At 44.6% G+C, this 23027-nt stretch overlaps 1 protein-coding gene across 1 annotated transcript in view; it reads right to left on the reverse strand.

The window, feature by feature from the left end:
• The window catches only part of LOC119437087 (WD repeat and FYVE domain-containing protein 3), a 235089-nt gene that overhangs the window by 74514 nt on the left and 137548 nt on the right, over nucleotides 1-23027 (reverse strand). The window contains exons 39-47 of the mRNA XM_037704162.2: nucleotides 21703-21789; nucleotides 21466-21604; nucleotides 21126-21294; nucleotides 19762-19956; nucleotides 18983-19081; nucleotides 18706-18783; nucleotides 18085-18217; nucleotides 7050-7141; nucleotides 2953-3118 (exon numbers count right to left, since the gene is read on the reverse strand). Of these exons, the coding sequence (XP_037560090.1) occupies nucleotides 2953-3118; nucleotides 7050-7141; nucleotides 18085-18217; nucleotides 18706-18783; nucleotides 18983-19081; nucleotides 19762-19956; nucleotides 21126-21294; nucleotides 21466-21604; nucleotides 21703-21789 (1158 nt within the window). The remainder of the gene's footprint in view (nucleotides 1-2952; nucleotides 3119-7049; nucleotides 7142-18084; nucleotides 18218-18705; nucleotides 18784-18982; nucleotides 19082-19761; nucleotides 19957-21125; nucleotides 21295-21465; nucleotides 21605-21702; nucleotides 21790-23027) is intronic.

Genomic DNA, 23027 nt, shown 5'->3' on the forward strand with positions numbered 1-23027 from the left:
CGAGGGAACAGTGGAAGAGAACGTAGAAAAAAAAAATGAAAAAATTAAGCCAGTTGCACGCTTGTGAAATCTGATGAAACAGTGGAGCTCTGCAAGCGTATAGTGTAATGGGTATGACGATCGCCTTCGGACCGTGAGTACCCGGGTTAAAATCCCGCCTCTCTCTCTTTCTCTGTCTCTCTCTCTTGCTCTCATTTTCTCTTTCTCTTGCCCATAGGAAGTTGTGTTACAATCGTCAGTACAACACAATCATATGGTTCCCATAAATGCATGTTCTGCAAGCGTGGGTGTATAGCCTAGTGGTTATGACGCTAGCCTTCGGACCATGGGTACCCAGGTTCGAATCCCGCCTCGCCAAGAAAGTTTATTTAATTTATTATTTCTCTAGCTCTCTGCACCTTCTCTCCTCATTTCACACTCTCTCCACTTTGCCCGAAACTGTGAACACCATTGCTCCGTAGGGATCAACCTCGACCTTAAACAGCTCCACTGTTAAACAATACAAGAACATCGTCGTTTAACTATCCTCAGTCTATCACTGTAACTGTGAGAGTAGAGAGGCCAATATGGTTATACACCAAAAACTGGACTCTCATGGCACATCTTAACCTGAAATTTCAATTTGAAATCGCTACTTCGAAGCCCCTGCCACAGATGACAAACGCCATTTTGGCATGGCTTGTGTGACATCAAGAAGTGCTGTGCCACCGTTGTGTCGTCTGCTCTAAAACATTCCAAAAACCATGTGCGTGCCATAATTAGAGGATGCATGCCCACTGCTATGGGAATGAATCTCGGGCTGATGGCCCAGATGTACAGTCGAGTACAAAATTTTAGAGACCACGGGAGCGGCGACTAAACTGCATCGCTGCGCCTTCTGACGGCTGCACGCCTAAGTTCAAGAGCGCGTACTGCGCACGTGTGTCCTTTTTATCTGCCAGCCTGCTCGTTCGGTCGCTTCAACCATGCGCGCACCGGAATGCGGGAGAGAGCGCAAGGTGCCACTTCTGCAGTCGCCGTGGAATAGAAGAGCGCAAAAGACATCGCTGCTTCTGGACCTTATCACATAATTCGATTTTCAAAAAAAGTGACGCAAAGCACGTGTTCCGCGCCGCGGAACGTCTAGAAGCAAGGCGCAGAGGGTGGCGCGCTCCCAGCGCTGCCAGTACAAATGAAGTGTTTTCGTCATGATATGACGATATCATCACCCAGGTGAGTCCACTGCGACTGCAGAAGTGGCACCTTGCGCTCTTGCCCGCGTTCCAGTGCATGCGCGGTTGAAGCGACCGAATGAGCAGCAGGCCGGCAGGTAAAAAAGGACGCGCGTGCGCTTTTTGCGCTCTCGAACTTAGGCGTGCAGCCGTCAGAAGGCGCAGCGATGCAGTTTAGTCGCCGCTCCCGTGGTCTCTAAAATTTTGCACTCCACTGTACATACAAAAACAAAACCAGGCATATACCACACACATTGACCAGGCAGAACACACTTGACTTTGTCGCCCATCAGTGTTGCCAGACTTCTGTATGGTTATACTGCAACATAAAAAAACTTTTCAAAAAGAAGTTTTCTACTCAATTGACTGCATTAAGATTTTGCCAGCTTGCTGTGAGATGCGTATAGTTTAACATGCAATATATAATTAAAGCTAGAAAATTTAGTGTCATGGCCCCTTAAAGAGACACAAAAACAAGTGAAATTTCAAAAAGATTGATTTCTGGATTATGTCGTGGCACATTGCTTTTGAAGACATCCACAATAGCAGGAACAAGTATAAGGAGACAGCCAGTACAGGATAATTGAAAATACAACACACAGAACATTATGGAAACCTGAAAGTATAAGGTGATTGAGCTGCCTAAAAGTGAACAACCATACTGCACTAATAATGAACAACATACAAAGTAAATATATGAGTAATCTGAACAAAGCAAAGGACCAATAGAGAAAGAAGAAATGTCTGACTGAGCTGTTTGCTGCGGTTAGAAAAGTGTACAAGAATAAAAAAAGAATGAATGATGCAGGGAGAACTACTATAGTAATGGGATGTGACAGTGGATGATCTCAAAAACAGAGAAGGATGGAGGTGAGAAACAAGAAAGAAACTGTTAGAAAATAGAAAGAATATTCAATGGCCAAGGGTTGAGAGGTGCTGTGTGTCTGACTTTTAGGTATGGTTGTTTTTCTAAAGTAAGCCAAGAGGTGAAACACACTAAGTTCTCCCCCCCCCCCCCCCCTTTTTTCTTTCTCTCTTTTTTTTTTATAAACAAAGATTTTCAAATGCAGCGTGAGAGGCAACCTTTAAAGAGGTACAGAGCAGTAACTGCCACAGTGCGGTGCTATTGCTACTGATATTATTTCTTATAATTTTTTTAGTGTGTTTTCTTGCCTCCATCACCTATATGACATTTTTCACATATTAGTGGAGCCTGTTGTTGCGATATGACAACAATATCTGTATGCAATAAACAGTGTGGGCATCTATCTGGCCTGGAGGGACAGCTCTCCAGCCAGTGATGAGAAAGTGGTGGAGGGGCCGCCTATAGACATACTATGTATTCCCACAGAAGACTTAGCCAACAGCAAATATATCCTAATGAAGTTAGCACTGGCAAAGACCTTCCCTTTGTTCTAAACATCTCAAGCATCCCATTCTGCTATGTAGCAGGAGCAACATCAAAAGCACCAGAAGCAGGCATAACTTGATTTCTCCATAGGCCAACATAAAGTATGCATCTGTCAAGTAAAAAGATGGCTAAGTCAGTGAACAGCATCACAGGTGGTGTGCTTTACGCGAGTCCCTCATAGCACTGTGAACCAAATGAAGATACTGTCATCCCACATGAATTCTACTCTAAGGCACATGCGCCTGATGCTAGCAACAGGTAAAAGGAAAATAACATTCACAAGCCCCTGAACTGTCAAGCATGCACTGAGAAAGTTACACTAGAACAAACCAATTTCTCGCTCCTCAGTGCTGTCCCCTTCCTGAGGCCAATCATCAGAGGTGATAGAAATGACATCTGGGGAGAAAGTGTCATGCTCCACAAGGCTGTCTGGCCGGCAATGCTTGTAGTATTCCTTGCTATCGAAGCTCGTGGCAACCTTGTACTTCAAGGCACGCTGTCATATAGATGAAAAAGAAAAAAATCCACACAAAATACCAGTCAAACGATTTTGTGTTCTCAGTATTTAGACACTACTGCAAGTACCAAGCTTCAGTGAAATGAAGCTGCTTAAAACAGTGCCGTCATTAGCTCCAAGATTGCATAAAAGAATTACCACTTAAACTTTATGTGCACACATTCGCCAACTAATTTTTCAAATTATATAATTTTTTTCAAACATGGTCAGCATTCTGAGTATTCCACGACACCACTACATTATCCAGAGAAATAATGTACAACAGCGAATGAAATTTAAAATACCATACGATGTATGTATTGCTAAAGTTTTTGGAGGTGGTCAGCAGTGATCTACATGCACATGTCACAAATATTGTGGCGGTGAATGAAGTTGATGCTACTTAAGTAAACCACCTATGCCCTTGCCTCCATTGGCAAGGTGATTATACTTTGCTTTCAGAGTGGCACTTGTATGCCAAGGCTAGTGGTGGTGAGATCACACCTGACTTTGCCCCAAACTTGTCTAATGAAATAGCAAGGTTGATATAGCCATGAAGGAAGTTAAAAGTGGCCAATCTAAGAGTGAACACACATGGAAATTCCAACTTGACTCAGTATATGGGCTGCATTCCACACTTTGGTTTACAGATGTTTTACATAGATGTTACCCTACATTTTAACAAATAAACATTTTTGCAAGGAGGGTGAGTACACCAACTGTCCCCAGTCAACACTTTTGGCGCTGCAGTAGTTACCAGGTGGCAAGCTTGAGACAATGTGTGTATGCTTGGTTGATGGTAGCTGATTTGAACAACTGTATGAGTTGTGGCATGCTGGTCCATGGCTGATCAAAAGACGACAACCATAAATGGCTAACATTCACTAAAGTTTCCATGTGCACTTACAGGGCAGAACAGGGAAAGCTAGCATGTATGCAGAAAACTTCAAAACCCACCAGCGACGACACATGATGTGCAGTGCTAAAAAATTTAAACTAGAACAAGTTGGAAACTACTCCAATGCATTTGTAACAGCAGCTTAATTCAGATTCCAAAACATACCCTTGGTACTACTCCATGCTTAGAAACTGGCTACAGAGCAATTACATCTCGCACTTCCATGTAATTACGCATAAAAGGAATTCGTTGCTGTTCGTAGCTGCTCGCACATATTTTAATTCTTGAGCACTGTACATGCACTACATGTCGAGTGAACATGGAAAGCTACGATTGTTTAGAAATTGGATGCACACATTATTATGAGGTGCACGACAAGGACAAATTCTACGAGGGTCGTTTGATAAGTATGGTAAAAATACAAGAGATGGCGCTACAATTTTGTTTTCTTCTAGATAGCGCGCGAGAAGCACCCTTCATATGACGGCAGAACTTGTTTACGCTGGTACCAACAGTTAGTAAGCTTCCGACAGCCACTGGCACTGAGCTGTCTGGTGATTCCCACCAAAATGGAAACATGTGAATTTCGAGCAGTGATCAAACATTTCTTATTTAAAACACTGGACGGCTGCCCAAATTAAAGCCGAGTTGAGCAAAGTTCATTGAGACTCTGCACCATCACGGAAGACCATTTACTACTGAACAAATGAATTGAAACGTGGCCGAACTTCGACGCAAGATGAAGCACGACCTGTGCGTCCAGTGGAGGTCACCACACCAGAAATGGTATCGAAAATTCATGGAATTGTCATGGAAGACCGCCGAGTGAAGGTATGTGAGATAGCTGAAATTGTAGGCACCTCGGCAGAGAGAGTTCACAATATTCATGAGAAATTGCAGATGAAGAAGGTCTGCGCACGTTGGGTGCCGCGACTGCTGACGATCGACCAAAGGCGCATGAGGGCAGACATCTCAAAGCAGTGTTTATCGATGCTTGAATGCAATCCGCAGGACTTTTGGCGTCGATTTATGACAGTTAACGAGACGTGGATACATCATTACACTCCAGAGTCTAAACAGCAGTCAAAGCAATGGAATGGACTTGATGAAGATGCTCCAAAAAAGGCAAAGACTGTTCAGCCTTTAAGGCAGATGGCAGCTGTCTTTTGGGATTCACGAGGAATAATCTTTGTAGAGTACTTACAAAATAGCAAAACGATAACAGGACCATAATATGCAACACTCCTAGATCACTGAAAAAAAGAACTGCGCACTAAACGACCTGGGTTAGCACGGAAAAAAACTCTACTTTTACCAAGACAATGCTCCGCCCAACAGATCGCTTGTTGCAATGTCCAAATTGCACGAGTTAGGCTTCGAGGTTGTGCTTAATCCATCCCATTCTCCGGATTTGGCCCCATGTGACTTTTTTCCTCTTTCCAAAGCTGAAGATTTGGCTGGGTGGAAAGAAATTTTCTTCAGATGAAGAGGCTATCTCAGTGGTAAATGACTACTTCAAGGGCCCCGTGCCATCCTTTTTTTTCTGAGGGGATAAAAAAATTGGAGCATGACTGGAAGAAGTGTGTGGAGCTGGAAGGGAACTATGTTGAAAAATTTTGAAAAATAAAATATGTTTTCGGTAAACATGGTATCTTTAAATGCATTTTACCACACTTATCAAACGACCCTTGTATTAACAAGCCTTCCTTACTATCAGCATTGTAAAGAGCAATGGAATTGTTTTCTTTTATTTTATCGTAGAATTCTTTTTTCCTTCAGAGTGTAGAATTACTTTAACACTTCTGCAGTCCCCTTCATGTCTGAATAGTTGGTGACCATAGTTTACTGCATAGAAATTTAAAAAAGGGATGCCATTACTTGGACTGCAGTGTAATGTTACACGAAGACCCATAGCAGTTTCCCAAAAGGAAACCCCTCAGGGTTTCTTAAAAAGTTTACAGCTGAAGAAAATTATTTGGTTGATGCACGTTTGAAAGAGTTACTTTAAGCAATTGCAAGAAAGCAATAATGTGGAAAGTGCATAAAGTTGCATTATAAACAAGGAAGTAGAAAAGTCAAGATTTGGCTTACAAGCAAGCTGTGAAAAAAGGAGACATAAATGTGCAAAGAAATCACAATAAACAAGCATACATGTTACAAATTAATATAAAAATACAGGTTATGTAAAGAATGAATCAGAAAACACCTGGAGATTTAACATCTGTTGTAAAGTGTACACCTGGCACTGCAGCAGTCGTACCAGTAGTATTCACACAATAAGCACTGACTGTTTAGTTCTAGTAAAAGTTTTGAGCAAATATACTTGCTTGTTCACAAAACTTCTATTATATTTCGACTGAGATGGGGTATAAACATTTATTATGGGCTTAAACCTTAGCAGTCATGTGTCTGGCCTCTCCCAACACACGATAAATATCAGTTTCAGTTAGATGTCAGGAAGCACCTGACACATTGCACACTTGTGTGCACTGGTTCTTTTCTTTGTGTTTGTTGCGACATCTTTCAGGAAATGTTTTAACTATTGATAACAGCACCTCAAAGCATCTGCATACAAAGGCAGCACTTTTGAAGGAATTTGTACATGGTTTTCATGGCCCAAAGTACTGTGAGGATGACAATGTTTTCTTCGTGCATTTTATGGAAAAAAAAAAAAAAAAACTCGCACCAGTTTAGTGGATATGAACATAAAGTAAGTGCTGACAAGGAATACATTCTGTCTTCAGACAACCAGCAAACATCCTCTAATGAGAGTACTGGAGAAGAAAGAGACAATGAGGACGCTAGAGAAAAGAGTTTCTGTGATCACCAACAATGTGATGCAGGCTGGAGACTGTACACTCTACATTAGCTTCAGGAATCAAGATTTTTTTGAAGTAAATCATACTTAATATACTGTATTTCAGTGAGGTGACCACTCATTTATGCTAAAAAAATTTGGCAAACAATACAAAGTGATGCCTGTTTCACAACAAAAGCTGAGATTAGCGGAGAATTTAAGTACATGTTACTCACATTCTCCCCTCCTTCCACATCAGGTCTATATGGGTAGTGCAGATAGAACAGGTCATTCTTCACCATCTTCTTGCGCATACGACATGGGCCAGCTGCAGAAAAAGTGTTTTTCAAGGAATGAGCCTACTGCATAGTAAATACCAAGGACTAAAGTGTTTCCAAACACTAAAAATACACGAGGGGAAGTGTGAAGAGTGTGTTACTCTCACTTAGAAGGCTTGCGGAGAAGAGAAAGCAAAACCTAACAGAAGCCTCAAAGTTTAAAGCATGATCCTCATGTCTACATGGCTTGCTTGTCCATGTAGTTGTCCTTGTGCACACAAAATGTTCTCTCTCAAACCCAGCAGGCACGTGCAATAAATTACTTCGCTCATCCACAACACACCATTTCACAGCTCTTGTCATCAGTTCAGTCAGGCACTAAAAAAATTAAATTATGGGGTTTTACGTGCCAAAACCAGTTCTGATTATGAGGCACGCCGTAGTGGGGGACTCCGGAAATTTGGACCACCTGGGGTTCTTTAACGTGCACCTAAATATAAGTACACGGGTGTTTTCGCATTTCGCCCCCATCGAAATGCGGCCGCCGTGGCCGGGATTCGATCCCGCGACCTCGTGCTCAGCAGCCCAACACCATAGCCACTGAGCAACCACGGCGGGTTTGTCAGGCACTAACTTGATTAATATGTGAACAATGCTATGGCGTGAACCGTTATGAGACAGGAGACACAAAGGCATCTTTATTCAACAATGCTCAAACAAGGGATGTCTCAGGGTGAAGCCAATGTTTCAACAAGGAATTTGTTTTAGTCAGGACATTTCCCAAAGGCATTTTTGTGTTTCATTCATGCTATATTTCTTTTCTTGTAGTCGTTAGAGCATCCAGCCTTCCTAGGGCTGTTCAAAAACTAATAAGAGTCGTGTACCAACTAGCTAAGATCAAGATTTCACAGCCACTGACATTACACACCAGCAACTTGCTTTGTGATGCAGCGAGACATGGAGAATTGTGCCTTTTACGGTTACAGAATATGTGTGGGCATGGTCCTACTGCTTGGCAGGGCAGCTTGAATATGGCTCTCTCTTGTGGTCTGCATATCTTCTGCACAATGCTTCAGTCATTTGCATTATTTTGCAGTGGAAGAGCAAGTGTATTCCAGCCTCAACATACTTGAACTTAGTTCTGTAGCAATAGGAGATCAATGTTTTTGAAACACCAGCTTATTTTTATTTCACAGGATAATTCCATCTCTGATAGTCTGCCATAAAAATTTCAGAATACATATTAACCAGAGAATTACTATTAACTCTTTTATTACCACAGAAAATTATAATTTTTCAGGGATCTAAGGAAATAAATTTTTTTGCTGACATAGACGACACTTTAGCATATACCGTATTTCCCGGTCTATAAGTCGCACCTTTGTATAAGATGTACCTGTTCATTTGGTAAGCGATTAAAAAAAATGACGTTTCACTCTGTGAACGTGGGTTATGCGCAAGCGTTTCGGTGCTAGTCCTATATAATTGCGATAGCAATGATACGGACACTCCAGGTGCATTTCTGCAGTCGTGGTTGCCGCGATGTTGGTATAAAGTCCAAGGGCGATAACATCGTCCCTGCGCCGTATGCTGTATGTGCGAATGAAAGCATGCGACGGTCAGCCGAATCGCGCACAAGGAAGAAAAGCGGGAAGGCAGTGCGGGAAGAAGGTGGGGTGGCTTGTACTCTGGTAGCAACTGCGTAGTTTACGCAGCGGCACGTGCCGTATCTTGAGAGTGATCTGCAGATGCAATGACTTCTGGGTCGGTCGATTCGCGGTCGGCCTGCTGCCGCTTGCGTTGCTGCTCCGTCCTTCTTGCACGGCGCTTGGGAACTCGATCAAGAGAAGAACCCAGTACTTCAATGACGCGCACGGAACCCGTAGCAGTAGATCAACCGGCGCGCTTTGAGTGCCCATAACATCGAATCCGATTTTACAGCAGTTTTCCCGAAAAAAACAAAAAAAAACATAAGTCGCACATACATAAGTCGCACCGGTGCGTTCCATAAGACGCACCGACGAAAAATTCAGAAAAAAAAACCCGCGTCTTATACACGGAAAATACGGTAATGCAGCATTATAAGTTGTACAAAACTAATTAATATTTTCAAATACATAGGGTGCACGAGACAAATATTTATTAAACAATTAACAAAAGTTTGTGGAGCCTGCATTTTTGTGGCAGCTTGAAAAAGACAATACCATAAAATAAAACTTGATAAGGTGGAAGCTTGGGCAAGTTGGTGATTGAATATCGACATGTCTGCACAGCACAAAAGATGCGGACTGAAGGAAGGACACAACACAGGCGCTGACTTCAACTGGTCTTTATTTGTGAAACCACCAGAGCTACATAAAACAACTTTCGCATTATGTCACACATGAACCCCTATTGCATCACAGCCAGATAGTTGATTTCGTTTTTGGTAAAGGCAAAGGCAAGTCGCAAGTGAGCAGCTGGGTGACCTTTGCATCAGCATGCCGTCTATTGCCCTCACCAAAAACGAAATCAAGCATCTGGCTGTGACGCAATAGGGGTTCATGTGTGACATAATGCAAAAGTTTTTCATTACTTTTGCTCACGTGTAAAGTATATAGCTCTGGCGGTTTCGCAAATAAAGATCAGTTGAAGTCAGCGCCTGTGTTGTGTTCTTCCTTCAGTCCTCGTCTTTTGCGCTATGCAGACATGTCGATACAAAAAATAAAAATATTATGAGCAAGCTGTCCGGCGGACAAAGAAGCTGCTGAAGCATAGCCGATGAGACGAGGAAGAAGTGAAACTGGGGTTCGCCATCTTTGTTGTTGCTGTCCAACTTCTAGTCTCCTTGTACATAGTGTAAACAAACCCCCTCTTTTGTACATCTCCCCGTAACATCTTGGTGAAGTTACGGGGTACATCACGAGCACATCATGGAACTTCGCAGTGGAAATCTCGTGGGCCCTTCGACCATGTCAACTGAGAGGCCCTCTGCTTCGGCTTCGGCTACCACAGCACCGATTGTCTTGACCCAACTCTGGGACTCTGGCACCTTCTCGGGCACTGACAACATGGACGTCGAAGACTGGCTAATCAAATACTAACGCGCCAGCAAGAGCAACCAGTAGAACCCGACTATAATGCTGGCTAACATCATTTATTACCTCAAGGGAACGGCCCGTGTTTGGTTCTGAACACACGAGGAGGAATCGACCAGTTGGGACACTTGCAAGCAAAAACTGCAGGAACTCTTTGGGAAGCCAGTTGGGCGCCAGCGAGCCGCCAAGATGGAACTTTCGTGCCAGGCCCAAACATATACTGAATCGTACGTTGTGTACATTCAAGATGTATTAGCACTCTGTCGGCGGGTCGATGACAAGATGCTCGAAGCTGACAAAGTCAGCCACATTCTTAAAGGCAACGCAGACGACACCTTTAATTTACTCGTATAGAAGGACTGCTTGATGGTCGATGACATTATAAGAGAGTGCCGACGCTCTGAAGAAGCATAAGACACAACGGCTCCCTAACACTGCCACTAGCTCATCGTGCGAAGACGTCCAACCGCCTGGCACCGAAAACTTGCTGCTTCTTGTCCAGCGTGAGATTGAGGCTGCATCTCTGTCAGTTCCCCCGGCATGTTCTTACGACGAGTCCCGCCCGGCAGTTTCTCTGATTCAAGCTGTCGTACGTGAAGAGCTGGCAAACGCAGGCATCTGTCCAATCTGTTCTGTAAGTAGCCCTACGGTCGGCAATTTCTTTCGACCTCCATGCCCACAATCGACCTACCTCGGAAACTGTGACCCAAACCAGTGGCAAACACAAGACGACAAGCCAATATGCTTTAATTGCAATGGAGTAGGTCATATTTCCTGCCATTGTCGTTGTTGTCGGATTTCGTCTCCTCGTCCCGCGTACGCTTACCGCCCGCAATGGCCTGCCACACTGTGATGTTGCTGCTCCGGCTTCACGCTACAACCGCCGCTTGCCGTCCCCACAGAACTGGCATTCTTGCTCTCCGATTGCCCGTCACTCACCGTCGCCATACCCTCACCGTCCCTCTTCGGAAAACTGACCGGTGCAGCTCCCGGAAGTGATGCTGCATTGACCAACCGACCTGGAAATCCTCTGTTAATCCTGACCACCCGACAAAACCTTTTGGACATAGAAGTGGATGGCGTGCCTGTTTCGGCGCTCATAGGCATGGGGGCACAATGATCGGTTATGAGCGCTCGGCTTTCTCGTCGTCTCCGCAAGGTTCTGACGTCCGCGGCATCGCCTGTCGTTCGTGTAGCCGACGGCGGTACATCTTGCGTCGTTGGCATGTGCACTGCACGTGTGGGCTTCGCCAGCCACCAGACCTCAGTTCTATTCGCTGTCCTGCACCAGTGTCCACAAGAAGTCATCCTCGGCCACGACTTCCTGAGTACCCATTCTGCCCTCATCGACTGCTCTTCTGCCCTTCTCCAGTTGGAACTTCCTTCTGTACCCGATCTCTCCACCGAGTCACCGCCGCGTTTGTTCGCCTTCGACCAGCTGCCGCGACGTATGTCACACTGACCTCAGATTCTGCCATTTGTGACGGCAACTACGTCATCTCTCCTTCCCTAGACGCTATTTTAACAAGGCATGTAGCCCTCCCTCACTCCGTTGTGACTGTTTCTGCGAACCGGGCATGTATCCCTATTCTGAACTTTGGACGCACTCCACAGTTTCTTCCCGAAGGTATCACGCTAGGAAGCATAGCGCCTTTAGACGCACACGACCCTCTGGCCCTTACTATCGATGCGCCCCCGTCTTCAGGAAGCCCTGACAGCAGTACTATGTCATTTGATGCACATTTTGACGCCATGATCGCTCCAGACTTTTCGGCTGCTCAGTCTGACGACCTTGTCGCTTACTAGCCGCTTACAGCGATGTTTTCGATTTTGCTTCGCCCCATCTCAGCTAGACAAAAGTTGTGACTCATTGCATTGACACCGGCAATGCCAGTCCCATCCATAGGCGTCCATACCGAGTGTCTGCGACTGAACGCCACGTAATTCAAACGGAAGTCGAGAAAATGCTTACAAAGGACATCATCGAACCATCTACGAGTCCTTGGGCGTCATCTGTGGTGCTTGTCAGAAAAAAAGACAACACCTGGCGGTTCTGCGTCGACTATCGCCATCGAAACAAGATTACTAAGAAGGACGTGTACCCTCTGCCGCAAATTGACGATGCCCTCGACTCGTTGCATGGCGCACAGTACTTTTCTTCTATAGACCTTCGGTCCGGCTATTGGCAAATCGCCTTTGACGAAAAATACAGGGAGAAGACCATCTTTATAACACCCGATGGGCTCTACCAGTTCAAAGTTATGCCATTTGGCTTGCGCAATGCCCTGCAACATTCGAAGGAATGATGGACTCCCTTCTTCGTGGTTTCAAGTGGTTGACTTGCCTGTGCTATCTCGATGACGTCGTCGTTTTCTTTCCGACGTTCTCCAGTCATCTAAGTAGACTCTCGGCTATTCTGCGCATCCTTCGCAATGCAGGTCTTCAACTTAACTCTGCCAAATGCCGTTTCGGTCGCCGCGAGATCACTGTACTTGGCCATCTTGTCGATGCTACAGGTATACGGCCTGACCCTGCCAAAGTTAGCGCCGTTGCCAACTTTCTGACACCTCGCTCTACTCAGGACGTCCATTCCTTTTTAGGTATGTATTCTTATTTTTGGCAGTTTGTGAAAGATTTTGCAGCACTAGCACGGCCCCTCACCTGCCTTCTTAAGAAAGACGCGACGTTTTCTTGGGGTCCTGCACAAGCATCCGCCATCTCACAGCTGATTGGAATACTGACTTCACCCCCAGTGTTGGCTCACTTCGACAAATCTGCGCCCACAGAAATCCATACCGACGCCAGTGGCCATGGAATCAGCGCAGTTCTAGCCTAAAGCCAGCATGGTCAGGACTGCGTTATTGCTTACGCCAGTTCCCTTCTTTCCTCAGCTGAGTAAAACTATTCAATCACAGAGAGAGAGTGTCTCGCTCTAGTTTGGGCCATTGCCAAGTTTCGCTCTTACCTCTACGGCCGACCCTTCACCGTCATTACTGACCACCATGCTCTATGCTGGCTGTCTTCTTTCACAGATCCCACTGGTCGCCTTGGTCGTTGGGCACTGCGACTTCAAGAATACTCGTATACTGTCGTTTACAAGTCTGGCCGCTTGCACCAAGATGCCTGACTGCCTCTCCAGATACCCCATAGATCCACCGGACGCTGCCCTGAGCGACTCCAGCCCGTGTGTTCTTTCCATCTCTCAACTCTTCAACATCGCTGCCGAACAACGCCTTGACGCATCTCTACGCAAGATCATCGAAAATTTGCACTCACACGCTCCTGATCCTTCCCTCTGCCTCTTTGTACTTCAAAATGATACGTTATATCGTCGCAGATTACTCCCCGACGGTCCTGACCTCTTGTTAGTCATTCCGGCTCACCTCCGTTCCACTGTCCTGGCGCAGCTTCACGACGCACCAACGACGGGACATCTTGGCGTGTCACGCACATACGACTGCGCATGCCGTCATTTCTATTGGCCTGGGATGTCCCGCTCAGTGACCTTTGTGACCTATGTCAGCACCGAAAAAAGTCAACTCTGCCACCTGCAAGCCATCTTCAGCGTCTGGACATTCCGTACGAGCCTTTTCACCGTGTCGGCCTCGATTTACTTGGTCCATTTCCCCTATCCGCTTCTGGGAACAGGTAGGTCGCCGTTGCCACAGATTATGCGACGCGGTTTGCCATTATACGTGCACTTCCCACTGGCTGTGCCACCGACGTTGCAGACTTCTTGCTGCATAACGTCATACTCCAGCACAGAGCTCCTCGGCAACTGCTCACTGACCGCGGCAAACAGTTCCTGTCAAGGGTGATTGATGACATTCTAAGATCCTGCGCGACGCAACATAAACTGACTACAGCCTACCATCCACCGACGAATGGCTTGACACAACGCCTGAACCGCACACTTACCGACACGTTGGCCATGTATCTGTCTGCCGACCACCACGACTTGGACGCTACACTACCCTTTGTGACATTCGCGTACAACACTTCCAGGCATGAGACTGCTTGTTATTCGCTTTTTTCTCTTATATGGTCGAAACCCTACATTGCCCATGGACACCCCGGTGCCGCCTTCTGGGTGCCCACCCACTGAATATGCTCGAGAGACTATTGCATGTGCCGACCATGCACGTCAAGTTGCTCGCACTCTATTTTCCGAGTCCCAAATCCACCAGCAGTCTCGCTACAAAAGCCACCAAGGACCACCCACTTTGTCCCTGGATCGCTCGTTCTCCTGTGGTCCCCAGCACGACGTGTCAGCTTATCCGAAAAACTGTTCTTCCAGTACACCGGTCCATATCGCGTGTGCCGCCAAGTGACTGATGTCACTTATGAAATCGCTCCACTACTGCCTTCGTCATGCTTTGCTCATCCCCTCAAGGACATTGTACACGTTGTCCGTCTCAAGCCCTATCGTGCCCCAGACACCCCTTAATACCTCGTGTGCTAGTTTTATTTTTTCACGTAGCCTTCGTTCACCTGCACCGAGTTGGTGCTTTCGCCGCCAGAGGGTAGTGTTATGAGCCAGTTGTCCGGCGGACAAAGAAGATGCTGAAGCATAGAGCTGACGAGACGAGGAAGAATTGAAACTGTGGTTCGCCATCTTTGTTGTTGCTGTCCAACTTTTAGTCTCCTTGTACGTAGTGTAAATAAACACCCTTTTCTGTAAATCTCCCCGTAACAATATTTACATAATAATAAATGCCAAAAGAAATTCAGAATATACTTCTCAGTAATAAATGTTACAAGAACATTTTTCTAAAAAAAAATGCATTTAGCACACAACTGTTCTTTGAGCACAAAATAAAAAAAAGGTTAGTCTTTCTGGCACCCATGCCATGGAGTGAAGCAGTTCCTCTACTTGGTGAGGCAAAGGTAGAATGCGCATTCCTGGTGGCACATGTTTGTTTATTATCTGACATTGTGCACCATAAAGTACAGCTCAACGTTTCTGCATCTTCCTGGGTTGGTGTTGAAGACCTGGTAGGTATTCAAGTAGAAAGGTCTTCTCGGTCTTCAAAGCCTAACAGCTGCTGAAAGAGCTCAATTCTGAACAAGTGGCTGAAATTGGGGCTTCTATGAAACTGCAACTGCTCTAAACACTGTGAAAATGGCTAATTCAGCATGTTGGACATGTGGCAACAATTTGCTGCAGGTGAGAACTGAGCCTATATCTTTCACATTATGCGTGCGATGCCCTACCAATTGAGCTACCGTGGTGGCCTTTGTCCTGTATACTTTTTTGGGGTATTTGTGTATGTGTACTAGATCTAGCCACGGGAGTGTCAGCCAGTGCCACCACTCGTGGCTGCCTGCGGCAAGATTTTTCTTCTACTTCCATTCCCATTTCATTATCATTTCTACATTTCAATTAAATAAACAGTTAATTTTCCTTATGCTTTCCTTGGCTTCATTGTCTGTTGATTTGGTGTGGTTGTAATCAACAAGGAATCAAACCCCTTGATTGCCCTTATTCTTCTCTCTCGCTCATGCACACACCAAGCATTAGTACGACAAAGCCACATAAACACATAGCAAGCAGGCATTTAAATATCCATACTCTGCCAAGTGCAGCAAAACAGCCTCACCACTATACATGAGCTACCATTCCTTCTGGTAAAAAAAAAAAAAAAAAAAAAAAAAAAGTTGCAGTTTTGCCCCTAATGCGAAGCAGCGACGCGATAGCTCGGACAATATTATGGGCAATAACTTAGCACTAAGTGTTGCACTGTTTTATGTGGTATCGGTAGAAGTAAAGATACACGGATGCATGTGAGCAATTTTCTTTTTGAGAAGAAAACTTAATCAAGAAGCCCTCTGCAACTGGCACGATGGCGCGTTATGAGATGATGAAGGAGGCGCTGACACTGGTGCCATCCAGAAGGCAAGAGGAGAAGCAGAGTGGTTGTCAGCTAATCATAGCAGCTAGCAGCAGCAGCGCGCTTTCCAAGTGCAGCATTCTTCTCTGCCTAAGCGTCAGCGCCGTAGGTGAGAGGTAAAAATCTTTGACTGGCAGTCTATGGGTTCGCAGTTTGAATCCTTATGGGGTAAATGCAGATTTTTTTTTTTATAAGTTTCTCGCAAAGCTTTTCAGGATTCCTGCAGTGGTCATCATCGACCCTAGGAGGCATCAGAACGGTTCAGGGAGTAAACATACAGGGTGTTTCAGTTAACTTGGGCCAAAGTTTAAAAATATGCAAATGCCACGTAGCTGGACAGAACCAAGGTAATGTTGTTTGCTGTCGCTTGGGATACTCAGACAATTTTTTGCATTCTGCCTAATTACATAATTAGCCATGATTAATTATTCAACTTCACAAATATTATAATTAGATGAAAAGTGTCAATGAGAAAATTGTAGAGCACCATAAGAAACTCCCGATACAGCTTTCTGTTGCTCAGTACGTGCTACATAAAAGTGTTTTTCCAAGCGTGAAAGATTTCTGCGAATACACACGAAGTGCCTCGAGCGGTCAGTCCCGCGGCAATTTTGCGTGTATTCGAGGCTTCCTTCACGGCCGGCAAAATACTTTTATGTAGCACGTATTGAGCAACAGAAAGCTGTATCGGGAATTTCTCATGTTGCTCTACAATTTTCTCACTGACACTTTTCATCCAATTATAATATTTGTGAAGTTGATTAATTATGAATGATCTAATTAGGCAGAATGCAAGAAATAGTCCGAGTATCTCCAAGCAACAGCAAACAACATTACCTTTGTTCTGTCCAGCTATGTGGCATTTGCATATTTTTAAACTGGCTCAAGTTAACTGAAACACCCTGTATAAACAGCTATCGCTATAAAAACAAAAAAATACTTCCATCACCAGCTTTCAAGTTAAGTTAGCCCTCCTACACAGAATAGTCATACTAAAGATACGTGCCTCAGATGCACAAGCATGCATCTGAGCAAGCATAGGTTAGAAAATGCATGACCTCGTTCTCGCTTTCTGAGCATGTACCTGAAGATGGTTGCTGATACACCAATCAGTCTGGACCGACAGCACTTTCCTGCAGGACATGGAAATGGCACACTGTATAACTACAGCGGAGTGTCTCCATCCACAGAGTACATTATTGCCAAGCTCCATGGCAGTTACATTTGCATTTCCATGACTTGAGGGGGCAGTGCACATGACCAGATTAAACGGAGTATCAACGAGTCTCATACTCTTGTAGGAAGTGTACATAGGCCAGACTAAGAATCTTAAGAAATGTGCTCAAAAAGTAAGATACGAGGAAGACAAGGGCAGAAATTTACCAGCCCATGTTACTGATTATGAATCTGAAGCATGCATGCTTCTTGGGGATGGATATTCTTGGTTACTCATTCTAGGATACTCTAGGATACTCAAGGCTGAAGATAAACCATTTATTTTAATCAGAAAGAATGGCAGCTCATGTATCAGGTGAGACTCTTTAGTTGCACTTGGCACAGTACGACTTTTTAAATGCCTGTTGGTGACGCGCTCGTTGTTGTGACCATGCTTAGTGCACCACAGAGACACTCATGTTCCATCTCCTCTATTGTGCTCATCCTTTTGTTGCACTAATTTACAGCAAACCCTTGTTAAACAACACGAAATTGCTTTAATTGAAGTGTCCCATGGTCCCGACCCAGATTCACACATTTTAACAGGAAGACTCTACGCCTATAGGCAGTGAGCTCTGCTTAGTGCAAAGAGCTAGCTGGCAGAAATTCAGAATCAAGTTGCTTGGGCAGCTGCCTGGATGTGCACATGCTTCCTCACACGCTGCTGTTGCACAAGGACTGGTGTACATACACACCACACAAAGCCTTTCCCACTGCCTATGCAAACAATAACAGCAGTAACAAAATCATGGCGCCACGAAGGTGAACGAGAGCCTACAGATAAGTACTAGTGGCTCGATGCAGCAATACCTTCGGTCATGTCAAGCATCCATTTGTCCAAAGGAGATCCCTCTACTGGGCCCCACAGACCCCGCTCCTGAGTCAGCTCCGACTCAGTCTGCAGCCAGTCCTCAAAGACATCCTTCAGAAGATGCTGCTGACTCTGCATTACAAAATGCACACACACACAGACACACAATAAAAAACAGGCTTTCAACCCATGATTGACTAGGTTCAGGATTTAAATGACACAAAAGTGAGGATCCCGAGTCCAAAGATTTATCATGCAATTAAAGCAGTAGGCAAGCATCTGCCTATACATAACCACACTATCTCAAAAACCTTTCTTTGTGGAAGTCTCAAAAACCTCACTTTATGCAAGTGGAAAAAAAAAAAAGGGGGGGGGGGGGGGTTCAGATGAAGCTACAAGGGACAGCTGCAGGCCATATGCCCTTTTATAAATAAATTTTGCTTTAAACAACTAGCCTCACCACCCTCCATGATGTGATCACCGTGAACTAATCACTTCAGCTAGACAAAAAGTCATAAAGAAAACAAAAAAGTTTTTGCAGTCTTTGCCTTTCACATATGATGATACTATGAATTTAAATAATCATAGAGCACAAGAAGTGAAACTAACAACATACTGACCTGCTGATGTCGCTTTAACTGCATGTCGACGAGCTCTTGTACAATAGAAACATGAACTTGCGTCCACATTTCCACCTCCTTAAAAGCACAAACAAATGAAGAGGTCAAACAGTGAAGATAGAAAGGATGATAAGTTCAATGCACAAATCTTAGTCTACTAGTAAGTAAAATAATAATAATATGATTAATCAATACCACAAGTCTTTAATTAAGAAAGTGGAAAAGATGTCCTTTGATTCATGCTGTACACCGTAAAAGAGATGCATTCAAGGCTTGCCTGGCATGTCATGGTGCTGAGAGGCACCTTAGGAGCCTGCTCCCTCTTGATCTTTCGGCTTGCAAGCCTTGAGAGTCCACCAGTCACTTTTTGAAGTTTCTAAATAGAGGAGGAAATGGAATGAAGAACAATAAGAGCAGCTCACGTCGGGTGTTCCATCAACACTTAAATGTACAAGTATTTCTCCATCCTAAGGCACTGACTTGACGGTTTGTCAAGTTTCACAAAGATCTCACTTCTGTTTGTGGCGTTTGCACAAGCACAAAGTATACATATGGTAATGATGACTTTCTGAGTAACTAAATACAACTAATTATATGCCATCATGCTCAGTAAGGATTACTAAATTTAAAGATACTAATACTTGTACAGAAAGTGATGCAAGCATGGCAGTATCTGTAACACGTCTAAAATACCTTATGAAACAAATAATAACCATGCAAAATGGAAAACTCAGCCTTCGAAACAAAGTGAGCGAACCACTGGTAAAAGTAATAAAATATGCCTGCAGCATTATTTACAAAGGAACACTTCCTTTCCCAGCCTCTCTCCCATCAAAGAGGTGAGCCTGTGTAAATCCTGCCAGTGATGACCACTGTCACCTGGTTGAAGACAACTACACCTGTTATAATGTTGGCACTGGATCAAGGTATTTCTCTCCCTTGTTCCTTCATTCTTTTCATGTATAGAATTTGACATTGTAGCACCCAAATAGCAACAAAATTGGTCAAATGTGGGAAAGCCAAGGGCTGATTCCATCGGCAGTTGAGCACACTTACCTGACTGACAGTCTGCATCTGCGTCTGCATGACTTCCCGCGTGTAGCCACTCTTACGCTCAAGATCCAGGAAACTGGTCCAGGCGCGGCAGAGCGGCTCATGCAGAACTTCCCATAGGCTCTGCAGGTCGGGTATCTGGCCCCCCGAGCTGCCCTCAGCTACAGGCAGTGGCACTTTGCATAACTCTTCCAAGGCCTGCACAGCAAGACACAGCAGTCTGCAAGTGTGACAAGCCTAGCGAGACGTGCTCAACAATACAAATGATCCTTTGAAATCCCAAGCTTTAGCTATATGCCCGCAACCAGCTGGTATCAATCAAGTCAACCTCCATTACTTTGATGTTAGATGATTCACCCTGCCTTTTAATCTGGCTGCGTGCAAGAAAGGCATCATGTCTGTCAACCGCTTCCTTCAGTTTGAACGTCACAGGGCCCCTTACCATGTCCCATCGGAAATGTCAGTCGTGCACTGGAAGATGTAAAGTGCCATCCAGGGGCGAGATCGCGCATGCATCTTCTTTCCGAACGTTTGCTTGCGTGCTCGTGATTTGCCAGCACTGCATTTTCGTTAATGATCATCAGCATGGCGACGCGGGAGCGTCAGTTGGAGTGGGGCAGCTGGAAACTCAGGGGAGCAGCCCGATCGGAAGCAATGTACATTTTAAAAACCTTATAAAAAATTACACACCTTACGTAGAGTGCTTAAATGTGTCACTTAATGATCAGAAAGGTCTACCCTAACGACTGTGTATGTTTTTACAAAATCATACTTTAATCCCTTTAATTTACAAGTGCACTTCTCTGCACTGCACACTTGCCCAACTAATGGTAGCACCGGCCATGGTTCAGACGAAGTCGGAAGTGCCAGACGAACATGCTGGGGCTGGTCTCTTGCGCATGGTTTTATCATGAGAGCCACATCTACATTTTCCATTTCATAAGACAAGTACACTGCGCTTACTACACTGCCATTATCTTAGCAAGCTGCCTTGCGGGAAAACTAGCTCTAACAATTATGAAAAGGTTCCATTTTGTACAAGTCACTACAAATGTAAAATGGTGTAATGGTGGTGCTTCGTCTCTTTTCAGTACAGTCCTCCTTTCCCTGCAATCAATTTGCAGCATGTTTTCTTGGCCATAAACCATGCCATGCCAAGTTCACTGGTTCTTGTCTGAACACAGAAGCTAAGCAGTCTGGTACTACTTGGTCAGTGCTTAAGAGATCACCAGAAAATTCCGAGGGCTGATAGCTCCCCCTTCAGCCATGGAATCCCTTAGTCAGAGAAAAAGTCCCGCTCCCTCCATACTAAACAAGCCCTATTGAAACTTCTAAACTGGAATGCTGTAAATAAAATGCTTCCTCACCTGCCTCTTAGAGAGATAGACTATCTCCCAAACTTTGCAGGCTGCTGATGCAACCAACAGGTGTCCTTCTTCAGAAGAGCTCAAACTTTTATTATCAGCAGCATTTCTAGTGCGGTCCGAAAAGGAAGCAGGATTGATGTGCCAGGTGGTCCGACGCACAGTCTCCATACTAAAGAAAGGACAAGAGAAGCCATTCCCATTGAGGAGGCTGAAAGTGCACTGCAATTACCTAGATAAAAAGGGCAGACTGAACATAGCATGTTTCAACCAAACAACTATAGAATGTTAGACACTCCCCCATTTTTTTTCCCCCCTGCAGAGTGCATCCTTCTACACTTACCTGATCTGAGCATCAGCTGTCAGCTGGAGAAGACAATAACACAGACAGGGAATGAATTCAGCTTCGGAGTTTGCTGCGACTAGCATGAGTGTTCTGTGTATAATCATCTTCTGGAGGCACTCAAGCTTTGTCATTTGATCTAGACAAGAATGGAGGAGCGGTGAATTAATTGATGTATTGACAGCCAGCAAACGTGAAATCAACAAAGCAGAAAAGCATACTGCCAGTCAAACTAACCTGCGACACATTCTGTAGGCCTTGAAAGAATAAACAACAAGGTTCTGTTCAGGCTCCTATAGACATTCTCTGTCTGCACATGCATGCCTATAAGAAAAGAGAAGCACCAGTTAGCTCTGCAAATAAATCCCAAACAATAAACACGCACGTCACATCAAATAAAAACAAAGAGATAAACAACTGTTACCACTTGTAATCCACATAATAGTGGCAGCTAGTCTGTGGACTGGAGGTCACCAGAGAGCTCAAAGATGCATCACGCAGAACTAGGCGTCAAGTGTCAGACTTGGTAGAGCCAGTCAGGCATGTTGCCCATTTTTACATTACTCATGTTGACTGCACAATGACAAGCTCTCTACTAGGATGGGAACAGAGGGAATTTATAGCAAAGTGAGGTGAAGATGGTTGATTCGTGGAAAAAAAAATAAGCCCAAGAATTTTGCACCTCTTCTTTAAATCATGTGGTCCTCATAGGCGATTGAATGAGCAGCAGGCTGCTAATAAGCCAGCCTTTTAGCTCATTAATTGGCCATAAAATTGCAACAATATGGCAAAATTAAAGCAATAATATTGTCTTGACTTTTATTCACACCCTTCCAGCTATTTTTTATGGCCTTCGATCCCGACCAAAGTGAGGGATGGCATTTAGATTTCAAGCAAATACAGCATTATTGCAAGTTTTTCACAATAACAATCATTTTGTTATGCACAAACTCAAAATTTGAGGGGCACTGAGATGGCTTCCCACCTGTGTGGATGGGCACATGTCTCCGCAAGCTGAGCTTATTTAACAGTTGGAGGTTGGTCAAAATGTAAGAAAAATTATGGCTAGCAAGCTAAATTACTGTTAGCCATCGGCACACTCCTTTACAGTCACTTACTCACTTAACTTCATTTAGAGTACTCTGTTCCACACTTGAGTAGTGGCTCCGACTTTCAGTACCTCACAATGGAATTTCTTCAGCGTCACTCAGGTTATTTGTGATGCAATGCTTTTTGAAAGACTTTACAATGACAACTTCTTTTCAACAGTCGACATTAGGACACAAGGAGAGTGCTTACATTTCTGTAAGAAATTTTTTTTCAGGCTCTTTCAGGTTCATTTCAATTCATATTCATTTTGTTTGCCAAAGCATTCGACTGTGTTCCCCATCAGTGACTTTTGGCCAAACTTTCATGCCTTGATCTTGACCCTCTCGCATTGTCATGGATCTGTTGCTTTCTTACTAATCGCTTCCAGTACAGAGCTGTCGGAAATCACTGCTCTGCGACTGCTAGTGTGGTCTCTGGCGTTTTACAGGGGTCCGTCCTCGGTCCCCTTCTCT

Source organism: Dermacentor silvarum, chromosome 1 (genome assembly GCF_013339745.2).
Source record: "Dermacentor silvarum isolate Dsil-2018 chromosome 1, BIME_Dsil_1.4, whole genome shotgun sequence".
Taxonomy (NCBI): domain Eukaryota; kingdom Metazoa; phylum Arthropoda; class Arachnida; order Ixodida; family Ixodidae; genus Dermacentor; species Dermacentor silvarum.